This window comes from Gekko japonicus, unplaced genomic scaffold (assembly GCF_001447785.1).
Source record: "Gekko japonicus isolate JY-2015 unplaced genomic scaffold, Gekko_japonicus_V1.1 scaffold5416, whole genome shotgun sequence".
In the NCBI taxonomy this organism is placed as follows: Eukaryota; Metazoa; Chordata; class Lepidosauria; order Squamata; family Gekkonidae; genus Gekko; species Gekko japonicus.
This window is the reverse complement of record NW_015172717.1, coordinates 9,463-20,191: the sequence shown is the minus strand read 5'-3', so window position 1 is coordinate 20,191 and position 10,729 is coordinate 9,463. Positions and strand designations below refer to the sequence as shown.

Below are 10,729 nucleotides of genomic sequence, written 5' to 3'. Positions count from 1 at the left end.
GTATAAATGCCTGGATTTTCTGTGTATTTTCTGTAGCAATGTGGTCATCTGCCCCCATGCTTGGTTTATAGCTGTTTTGGTTTATAGCTGGTCTTGGTTTATAGCTGTTTTTTCTCCCTGGAATTTCCTACCAATGTTCCCTCTAAGCTGTGGAGTCTTGTGAGCAAAATTTCTACTTTGTGAGCCACTGGCATTAAAGCTGTGAGCGAGTGATTTGGCTACTGCATCAGTTAGTTTGCCTCTGGAGCCCTCCTTCCTGAGTGAAGAGAAAAATATGTGAGCCAGAGGCTTAAAAGCTGTGAGCTAGCTCACACTAACTCAGCTTAGAGGGAACACTCCTGGTAACTGGAATGTGAATAGCTACATATTTTGTACTTCATCTATTACCAAACAGCTTTCCTTTTTGGCACTCTGGTACTAGGTCTTCACTGATGTGCTTGTTGTTGCTTTTCTCTCAACAAACCAGTTACTGAAAATAGAAAAAATTGTGTTGAACTTCTATCCTTTTTACCTGACATGGGTGGTTTGCTTGTTTCCCCCCACATGTGCCATCAGATAGGCTCGCCAGCTCTGAGTTGGCAATACCTTGGAGATTTGGGGGTGGAGCCTGAGTGGTGGGTTTAGATTCAGAGGAATTAGCTGTGTTAGTCTGTTGCTGCAAAATAGTCCAAGAGTTCAAATAGCACCTTTAAGACTAACAAATATCACCTTTAAGACTAACTTTTAAGACTAAGACTGAGTGGTGGGTGTGGCCTTATGACACACTTCCGGTGATGGCAGGGGTGTGGCCTTATGACACACTTCCGGTGATGTCAGGGGGTGTGGCCTTATGACACACTTCTGGTGATGCCAGGGTGTGTGGCATATGCTAATGAGTTATGCTAATGAGTTCCCCTAGCTCTTTTTCTATGAAACAACCCCTGACCCAAGTGAAATTGACTCTCAGAGAGTACTTTAGGGCCTTTCAACAAAATCCAAATCTAACTGCTAAATTAGAATCACAACTTTTAAAAGGGAATATAAGGAGTTGTTAAAAACCAAAAAAAGAGCTGCTGATTTTATGGCAATCCCTTATTAAGGCCACTAGAGAAAATGATAACGTCAGCTTCTGGAAAATCATCTCCAATTCACAAATCAAGACATCTAATGCCCCCAATCCTATCTCTGCAGAACCATAGGAAGAGCATTATAACAGTTTATTTAGGGATCAGCGGTATCTGGCTCCTCCTGATATTCTTCTAGATCAGTCCACACAATGGCCTCCAGTCTCCATATCTGAAACTACCTTGTTCACAATTGAAATCTGGAAATCCCCAGGAGGTGACTTTATTGTTGCTGAGCTTTTAAAATCGCACATAGATTGGTGGGCTCCAGTCTTAGCTTATCTTCTTTCCTATATAGATGCCTCAACTCAGATTCCCAAAGACTGGGGCTTGGCTATAATTGTTCTTTTATTTAAAAAGGGTAGCCCCTATGACCCATCGAACTACAGACCAATTAGTCTTCTGAATGTGATTTGTAAGCTATATACTAAACACCTCTGTCAGAAGCTGTGTGAATGGCTAGATCATAGCAATTTATTTGAAATTGAACAAGCTGGTTTCACACCTGGGCGCGCTACTATTGATCATTGCTTAGTCCTATGTCCCAGTCACACGGGCCGGATAATGTGGGGGGGGGGTAGCGTGGCTGTTTGCCCCGGAGCAAAGTAACACGCGACAGCCTGATCACATGTCCCGTGGAGGTCCCGTGGGTATGCTGTTAGGTGCCGACCACATGGCTATCCTGCAGCGTGGCAAAGAAGCGGCGTGGTGTGATCACACTGGCAATCGCTAGGTGCTGCTTCCGTGGCAAACATGAATTTTTTCCCCTCATCACAGTGTGTGCGTGTGCCGGTGGGCATTTGTGCGCATCCTGTGGAGACTTAAAAAACCCAACAACATCCGGTTTGTGACGGGATGTGGGCAGGCGCCGGATGCCACAGGATTCCAGCAGAAACGCGATCAGATGCCCGCCCTTGCCCTGCGTTTTCCGGAAACTAGCACATCATATGTACTAGTTTTTTACTCCATATCTTCGGCAAGAAGCCACGGGTTAGCCACGGGTGCACTACGCTTCCCATATGTTGCGGTATGATCGCGCCTGGAAAATCCGCCTATCATCCGTATCTTTAGTGTGGCAAATGCTCCGTGTGAAAGGGGCCCTAGATTATTTTATTTTTAAATATGTGAAATGTCAGAAGAATACCTTGTTTCTAGGGGAAGGCTTTGGGCCAAATTGGCTGACATGGATATCGATAGAAGGCTATTGCTTCTATTAATTAAACTGCATGAAAATAATGACATCCAAATAAGACTTACACAAGTGGGAAACTTTTGAAAAGAATTCCAGTGAAAAAAAGAGTCAGGCAAGGTTGCCTTTTGGCTCCTTATTTAACATCTATGTTAACTCTTTAATCACATGCCTTCATTCAATTGATACTCATGCGCCCTCATTCTCAGGTAGCAGAAAGGTTTCAATATTAATGTATGCTGATGATACTGTTCTTTTATCCCAGACAAGGATTGGCCTGAAGCGAGCTATGATAAAATTTAAAGAGCAATGTGACACCGAATTACTATTAATTTTGCTAAAACTAAAATTTTCCGTTTTGGTAACTCATTCAGGAAGTTCAACTGGAATATTAAAGGGAATGCCATAGATCAATACTTAGGCATTTACTTTCAATACTTAGCCTTTCAATACTTAGGCATTACCTTTTCTTATAATTCCAAATTCTCAGCACCTGTCTTCATCAGCTAACCTGGCAGAGAGGTGCAAATGCCATTCTTAGATTATTTAGAAGGAAAGGTGCAGGCTTTCTCCCCATGGCCTTAAAAACCTTCAAGGCAAAATCATTGGCTCAACTCCTGTATGGCTAACAAATTGGATTTTCTGCCAATGTAAAGACCCTTGAAAGGGTTCAATCTGAATTTCTTAGATCTCTATTTGGCGTTCCTAGAAGCACTTCTAATGTAACACTTAGGCAACAGGCTGGGCTACTCAAAGTCGAAGCAAAGGTCTGGGTGCAGGCTATAACACTCTGGCTAAAAATTCATTACAAATCGAAGGTATTAAAACACCTTACCTTTTAACTGATTAAATTAACTGATTAATTAACTGGCCTATTCCCAGAAGATCTCTTCTATGGGAGCCTATACAAGGCAAGAACAGCGGTTGCGCAGAGGCTTCGTGATATTGGATCACAAAATGAAGAAGCTTTGCTACCCAAGAACTTCAGAAATATAAAATCGTGGCCTAATTTTACTGTTGCCTCTTCTTTAGTTAACATTACCTATGAACCCTACAGATGGGCCTTTTCCAGAGCCCATTTTGAGGCACTCCCTTACGCTGTACTGCAAGGTAAATTCACTTAAGTTCCAATGCATGAATGTACATGCCCATGCATGGCTAATACGGTGGAATCAATTACTCATGTCCTCAATGAGGTAGGTAATCTCTATGGAGTACTATGGAGTACAACATGTGTAAAATGGATAGAGTGCATACCCATGGTTGCTTTTTAACAGGACTCATCATTCCTGTAGCCTGGAAGAGAGTCTGATGGGAACTGGTCCAAGGGCAAGGAGCTCTCTCAGCCCCACCTACCTCCCAGGGTGTCTGTTGTGGGGAGGGGAAGGGAAAGGAGTTTGTAAGCCGCTCTGAGACACCTTTGGGTAGTGAAGGGCAAGGGGTATAAAGCCAATCTCTTATCTTCTTCTTCTTCTTAGTGGTTAAGTGTGCGGACTCTAATCTGGGAGAACTGGGTTTGATTCCCCACTCCTCCTCCACTTGCACCTGGCTGGATGACCTTGGGCAAGCCGTAGTTCTGACAAGAGCTGTCCTTGAAAAAGAGCAGTTTCTGTCAGAGCTCTCTCAGCCCCGCCTACCTCACAGGGTGTCTGTTGTGGGGAGGGGAAGGGAAAGGAGTTTGTAAGCCACTCTGAGACTCCCTTGGGTAGTGAAGGGCCATGGGGTATAAATCCAATCTCTTCTTCTTCTTCCCAGCCCCGCCAGAGAATGACAAGAATGGCTTAGAATCTTCTTCTTCTCGAATCTGCCCCATGAAGCAGAACGCTGGGGAGGGATGTGTGTGTGTGTGTGTGTGTGTGTGTGTGTGTGTGTGTGTGTGTGAGAGAGAGAGAGAGAGAGAGAGAGAGAGAGATCCCTATCAGAAATATAGTTGCCAACCTCCAGGTGGGGCCTGGAACTCTCCTAGAATTACAAATGCTCTCCATAGTATGGAGATCTCACTCCCCCTGGAGAAAATGGTTGCTTTTGAGGGTGAGTTCTATGGTGTCACATCCTTGCTGAGGTCCCTCCCCTCCCCAAACCCCACCCTCTCAAACCCTCTCCAATCTCCTCCCCCCAAAAAAATCCCCCCAACCTGGAGATGGCAACTCAAAGTCCTACAAATATTTATGCTGTATCTGAAGGAAATATTGCTTCAGACCAGCACGGCTGCACATCTTGATCTTGATGATGAGGTAAAGGTCCTGAATCACTGCATGGCTGCTGTGGTTAAATGGCTAAGAGTGAATAAATAGACATAAATTGAAACGAAGCCCCGAAAAGACAGAGGTAATAATGCTTGTTGAGAAGGTGGGAATCTTGAAGGACATTGTTCTCCCCACTTTTAGATGGAGTACAGTTGACCCTTGCTGACTTGGTTAAAAGCCTTGGGGTTATGCTGGACCCAACATTACTGCTAGAGAAGTAGCTGCAAAATCAATGTAGCTGCAAAAAGCACCTTCTTCCAACAGTCTAGTTTGAAAGATGGATGCACACCATGGTAACACTGAGACTAGACTACTGTAATGCATGCTACGTGGGTCTGCCCTTGAAGTGAGCTCGAAGACTCCGGCTGGTACAGAGTGCAGCAGCTTGATTATTATCAGGACCTGGGCAGAACATGCACATGAAATCCACTCTGCAGGCTCTCCACTGGCTGCCCATCAGCTACCAGGTTCTGTTCAAGGCACTGAGCCCTTCATGGCCACGGACTCTCATATCTTCAGAAGCGCCTCTCCTGCTCTGCTCTGCTCGGCTACAACAGCTTCACGGAGAGGCCTTCTGAGAGTGCCACCCTGCGTATCAGCACAGTCAACAGCTGTCCATTCAGGTGCGTTCTCTGCGGTGGCCCCCTCCTTGTGGAATGGCCCAAATCTTCGGGTTGGGAAATTGCTGGCGATTTGGGGGTGCAGTCTGGAGGGTATGGGGTGTGAGGCGGGGAGGGAGCTCAGCAGGGCATAGAGCCCACCCTCCAAAGCAGCCATCCATTTTCTGCAGAGGAATTCAGTTTGGTGTAGTGGTTAGGAGCACAGACTTTAATCTGGGAGAACCGGGTTTGATTCCCCACTCCTCCACATGTAGCTGTTGGTGTGACCTTGGGTCAGTTACAAGTTCCTTCAGAGCTGTTCTCTCACGAGGAGTTCTCAAAAGAGCTCTCTCAGCCCCACCTAAATGAGAAGGATTTTTGTAAAAAAAGGGGGGGTGTATGCTCTCCCCCCAAATTCAATGCCCAGGCCCAACCCCTGCACCAAGAAATCCAAAATAAGGGGAATCCCCTCCCCCCCAAAGAAATTTCTGAGAAACATGATGACTCCTGCTTCTTAAATGATGACTGCTTCTTAAATGGACAGTTCTACGTGGCCTGCTCCAGGGTGAGCTCACCAAGCAGCCTGGTGATCCTAGCACCCGAGGGCAGAACCGCCAACGTGGTCTAGAGAGAGGTCCTTCGGTAGAGAAAAAAAAAGTATGTATGTCTCGCTTCATTCCTTACACTACAGTCTTCTCCACTAGAATTCCTACAACAAATGTCACATTTCAAACTTCACATCAGTATTATAACTGGATTTACGTAACTTAAATACCGTAGCGAAGCACGGGTATCAGGCTAGTTTTTAATATAAAGTAATTACAAACAACAACACAGTGAGAGCACCTCGTCTCCCTCAGATTCAGTATCTGGAAGTGTTCCGGAGATGATTCAGGGCTCACTCCAACAGGTTGTTTCTGCCACAGGTTTGAGGACTGGTCAGGAGCCTAATGCAGTTCCTCAGGGCATGGAATCACCAAAGCAATGGTCAGGGTTGCCAATCCCCATGTGGGGCCTGGAGCTCTCCTGGAATTACAACTAAACTCCAGAGCATCGAGATCAGTTCCCCTGGAGAAAATGGCTGCCGTGGAGAGAGAGTCCTCTGTGGCAGAATACCCTGCTGAGGTCCCTCCTCTCCCCAAACCCCACCCTTCCCAGGCTCTACCCCCAAAATCTCCAGGAATTTCCCAACCCATAGATGGCAACCAATAGTTGGTGATGGTGCACTCCTGAGACATACAAGAGACAAAGCAGACTGCTGTAACTTATTTTTTACCAGTTTACAGCAATGGCTGTGAAGGCAATGCCAGCACCTGCCATAAAGTTTGACTGAGAAACTTCTCCTGCCTGCTGACTGAATCCATCAACTGTTGTGATACTGGGCACAAGGAAGAAATGCCATTGGTGGGCATTCGCCATTTCCTGATTCATCAGCTGTTACATCTTTGCTGCTGGTTGGGAGAGGCCAAGGTAGAGAGGATGGCTTCATGCCAACAGGCCTGGAGAAAAATGTCCTGTTTCATTAACAGCACAGAACTGAATTACATCACTTGATAGTTCTTGAACACTGATCTGTGACAGGACATTTTTCTCCAGGGAGTTGGCAACCCTAACCTGTGAACCTTAGTGCAATCCTAAGTGCAGTTTTGTGTAGAGCTGCAGTGTAAATGTCACAGAGAGCACAGAGACGTGATAAAGAGTCCCATTGATTTCAGTGGGAAATGAGCCGTGACTAACTTTAGCAGGATTGGAGCCTGTGGGTATAGGCCAATGGCATCCTGCTGCACAGACTGGTCATTTGCACACATTTAGAAAGCTCTTTTCCTCATGGGCATCCCTAAGCCATCCAGTGCCAGCTGCTCGTCCGTAAACAATATGCAAACAGCGCTCTCTTTAAACACCCTGAGCCAGGACTTTTCCCCCCTGGGGGAACGCGCCAGAACAGAGTCTCAGAACCTCTTAGACAAAATCCTTTTTAAAATGTTTAAAAGTTCATGAGTTTTCCGTATACAGACGGAGAGACTTCATTTCCCTCTTGAGAGTTCCAGCACCTCTTTTTCCAGAAGAAAAGCCCTGGTCTGAGCGACGCCTTTGCCAAAGCTACAAGGGAGTGTCTGAACGGTCTTGCCCCAGAGTGAGGAGGTGTCCCATCTCGGGCCATTGCCACAGGACAAAAGACTGTCAGGAACCTGCAAATATTTCCAGCAACCAGGATGGGGCAAACAATAGCCAGCAGCTCTTTTGAAAAGTATTCTCATGCAGACTGTAACCACACGCTAGCTGGGCTTTCTACCCATTTCCCATCATAAGAACTAGGAACTTCCCTTACCTGAAAAATAAAAAGGATTGTCAACATGCTAATGCAAACACTGGCTGCAGAGACTGGTGCAGGATCCCAGACAAAGCCCACAGGCGATGCCTACCCCTGCTCCGAAGTGGATTCTTGGGTGCAAAAAGGATTGTAGCCCTAAGCAAAACAGCTGCCTCTCCTACCTTTGACACCTGGAGGGGTCTCTTCTGTTCTGAGCCCCCTTGCAGCCGGAAGCCCCAAGGAGCTCCTCCAGAAAGAGTGACGATGACTTCTTCCTCTTCAGTTCCCATGACTTCAGCATGGATGACAAAAGTCTTCTCTTTGGGGCAGTCCTCCCGTGCTTAAGGGACAGTGGCTTCGGCCTCCATTTCTGCAAGTGGCGTCCGCCTTCTCAAGCCCCCACTAAAGGTCTCGCCTCCCCTTCCTCCTTGCTGCTCAAGCACGGGAGGCTTTTGTCCGGCAAGACATGCACTCTCTAGCCTTCTGGGTCAGCTGTTGATGAGCTGACTATCACCAGACATTTTGATTCCACTTTTGGTAAGAGGCCAGAGTCGTTTTGCACATGCACCTTGTCAATCTCACCCTCTCTGCCCCCCCCCCGCCCCACTCCTGACCCGCAATAGACCCTGGATATCTCATTAAGCACGGCTTAAAATAGCTCACCCCTCCTTGCTCTTTCCAGAGCTTTGTCTCCCGTTTGGCCTGCTGGGGAGGATTTCATTTAAGCATTGTCAAAAATCTTGCTAGTTCATGTACTCCTGAAGGCTTCCCCCCAGGCACACAAGAACCTTCCGTTGCTGGCGTTACCTTTCTCAAAGGAGCTTCCATTTCCTTCGTGTAAAGCATCGGACATGATCCAGTGGGAAATTCTCATGCCCCAGTGAAATGAACCAAAGCTGACATTTGTCTCAGTTAGACTACTGGAGGGTGCTCCAACTGCTAACATAATTGAGGCCTATTGTCTGCATTAAATACCCCTTTGACTAGTAGAAGGTTGACAAAAAGAAAAGAGTGAAGAGCCTGAATGATGTGGATTAAAACCTAAATACCAATCTATAATTTACAGGGGAAAAGAGGTCTAGAGATTCCTGCATAATTATCTAACCATGAGATTTCTAAATTGAGCAAAATGGGCTAGGTGTCCCCCCCCCCCATTGCATCTCTTAAATACTGTAGGCAAAAATATGACAGCAAGCTATCAAGAGACAGAAGACTCTTACGTAGCTGTTTTTAAAGTGCTGCAAATAAACTGCCGGTGGACAAAGAGAGCAGCAAGGAGCAGCAACTCCAGTGCCAGACTAGGACTGGGGAGAGCTGGGTTCAAATTTCTCCTCAGCCAGAAAACAGACTCGTGGCCCTGGGCTAGTCATTCGCTTGGCAAAAACCCTCACCCTCACCATGTTGCTGTAAAGATACCATGGAGGAGAGGAGAGAACCCCCAACGATGTGGGGCAAAGCTGGGGTGAAAATGGAATAGGTCAAATATAGGAGAGGGGAACAATAAACACAGGGGATTTCAAATCAGAGTCCCCTGGATCTGGACACACATCTCCTTCACCACACCTCCCCCCACCCCACCCCCGTTTTAGCAACATGTGTCACGCCCCACTGAGCGCCAGCCAGGAGATCTTCACTGAAAGGTCAGCGGCAGAGATCTGAAATCTATTCGACAAAGCGTGGAGTCCCTCGGCTGGGATTAGCACTGCATTGCTTTGCAAGTGCCCGGCAGTTGCCGTGAGTGCCCCACCCACCGCCCCGCCAACAAACACTGGGCAGTTCCGCATCTAGCATTTGCTCCACATTTTCTGAACTGAGAGGGGAAAGCGCAGCTCAAAACCACATGCAAATACCTTGGGGCAACGGCGTACTGATGGCAAAGTCACCCCTGAACGGCCATGAATCTATGCAGAAGGTACCATAAAACCCGATGATCAAAGAAAGTGAAAGCGACATGCAATGCAGAGAGGAATTTCTGTTCCGGCGTGGGTTTCGTAAAACAACGTTGGGAAAAGCCAATGTAGAATCGCCCTTGGTTGCCAGAGGGGAGGAAAAGAGAAGGGATGGGACCTTGCTTGGAGGCAGAGAAGCCTGTTGGTGGAGGATTAGTCATGCCACTCGGATATCAGACAAAGGGAGCTTTGACTCTCCAAAGCCTGTATCCCGAAAGTCTTGTTGGTCTCTAAGGTGCTAGTGAACTCGAATCTAGCTTCTGTGCCACTCCCAGCTCCATCGCTTTAATGGTTTGGTGAAGGACCCCACAGCAGGCGTGGGTAGTCAGTACAGAGGGGAAGTCTGGCGATATAATTTATACATTACAAAGTCCAGTTGGCTGATAGGTAGGCATGGTCCTGAACTTCTGTGCGGAGAACTCAGTTCCTAAGAATGGGAGTTTCGTTGTATTGGGGACTGTGGCACACAGGAGGAAAGGGGTTGAAATCTTCCCCATGCCAGCAGTTTCCTGAACTCAAATGGTCCTGGGAGTCAGTTTGCCTGCTGGGGAAACTTACATGAATCAATGGCTACGAGAACATTTCCCGCTTTCTTTGCACACTGTAATCCCTCTTCAAATCAAGCCCTGCCTGGAAATGTAACTCCTAACCCTGAACTAAAAGTACATGCTTGATCCAAAGTCTTCTTGGCAGCTACATGGACTTTGTACTGTGTGAAGCACAGGAGTAGAATCTGACCCCTGCTGCACACCTCCAGGAGAATGAGTTGGCAGGATGCTAAGGTGTTAGAACAAACTGCACCCCTTCAGAACTGCAAGTGGCAGATTCCAGGTCTGAAAAGTACTTCCCCTAAAAAAGCTCCATGCCATTAGAAAAATAGCACCACAGGGAGGAATGCTTGGCTATACTGACTTTCTGCCTGCAGATTGTTGCCCTGCAAGGCACTTAATGTGCTCTTATGGTCTGTAAAAGCCATAAGTGATAAAATGGACTGTGCAAACCTTTGCTTAAGGGACTGCACTGCATTGTCACCCAGTGTGATGCCAGTTGAGAATACAAACATAAGAGAAGAAAGTCTTCCTTTGCATTGCTGTTCCAGTTGGTTCTTCAAGGTTACCTGCCCTCTTACCTGCTGAGAGATGGACCAGCTCCCTAGCTGCATGAAGGAATTTAATGCCATACCATGCCAAAGCCTAAGAACAAAGAGCTCCAAACACCATAAGGAGCTCCCTCTGATACACGCAGGCAATCCCCCCACCCATACATCTTTTTGCAACACTGCACATAACCGAGAGGTTCTACACATAGTTCTACACTCTCACTCTCTCTCAC

The 10,729-nt window shown here is 46.9% G+C and overlaps 1 protein-coding gene across 1 annotated transcript in view; it reads right to left on the bottom strand.

The window, feature by feature from the left end:
* The window catches only part of LOC107119346 (synaptopodin 2-like protein), a gene marked incomplete at its 3' end in the record, with an annotated part of 34,558 nt that extends 26,579 nt beyond the window's left edge, over positions 1 to 7,979 (bottom strand). The window contains exon 1 of the mRNA XM_015421812.1: positions 7,631 to 7,979. Coding sequence (XP_015277298.1) covers positions 7,631 to 7,738 — 108 coding nt within the window. The remainder of the gene's footprint in view (positions 1 to 7,630) is intronic.
* Between the last annotated feature and the right edge of the window lie 2,750 nt (positions 7,980 to 10,729).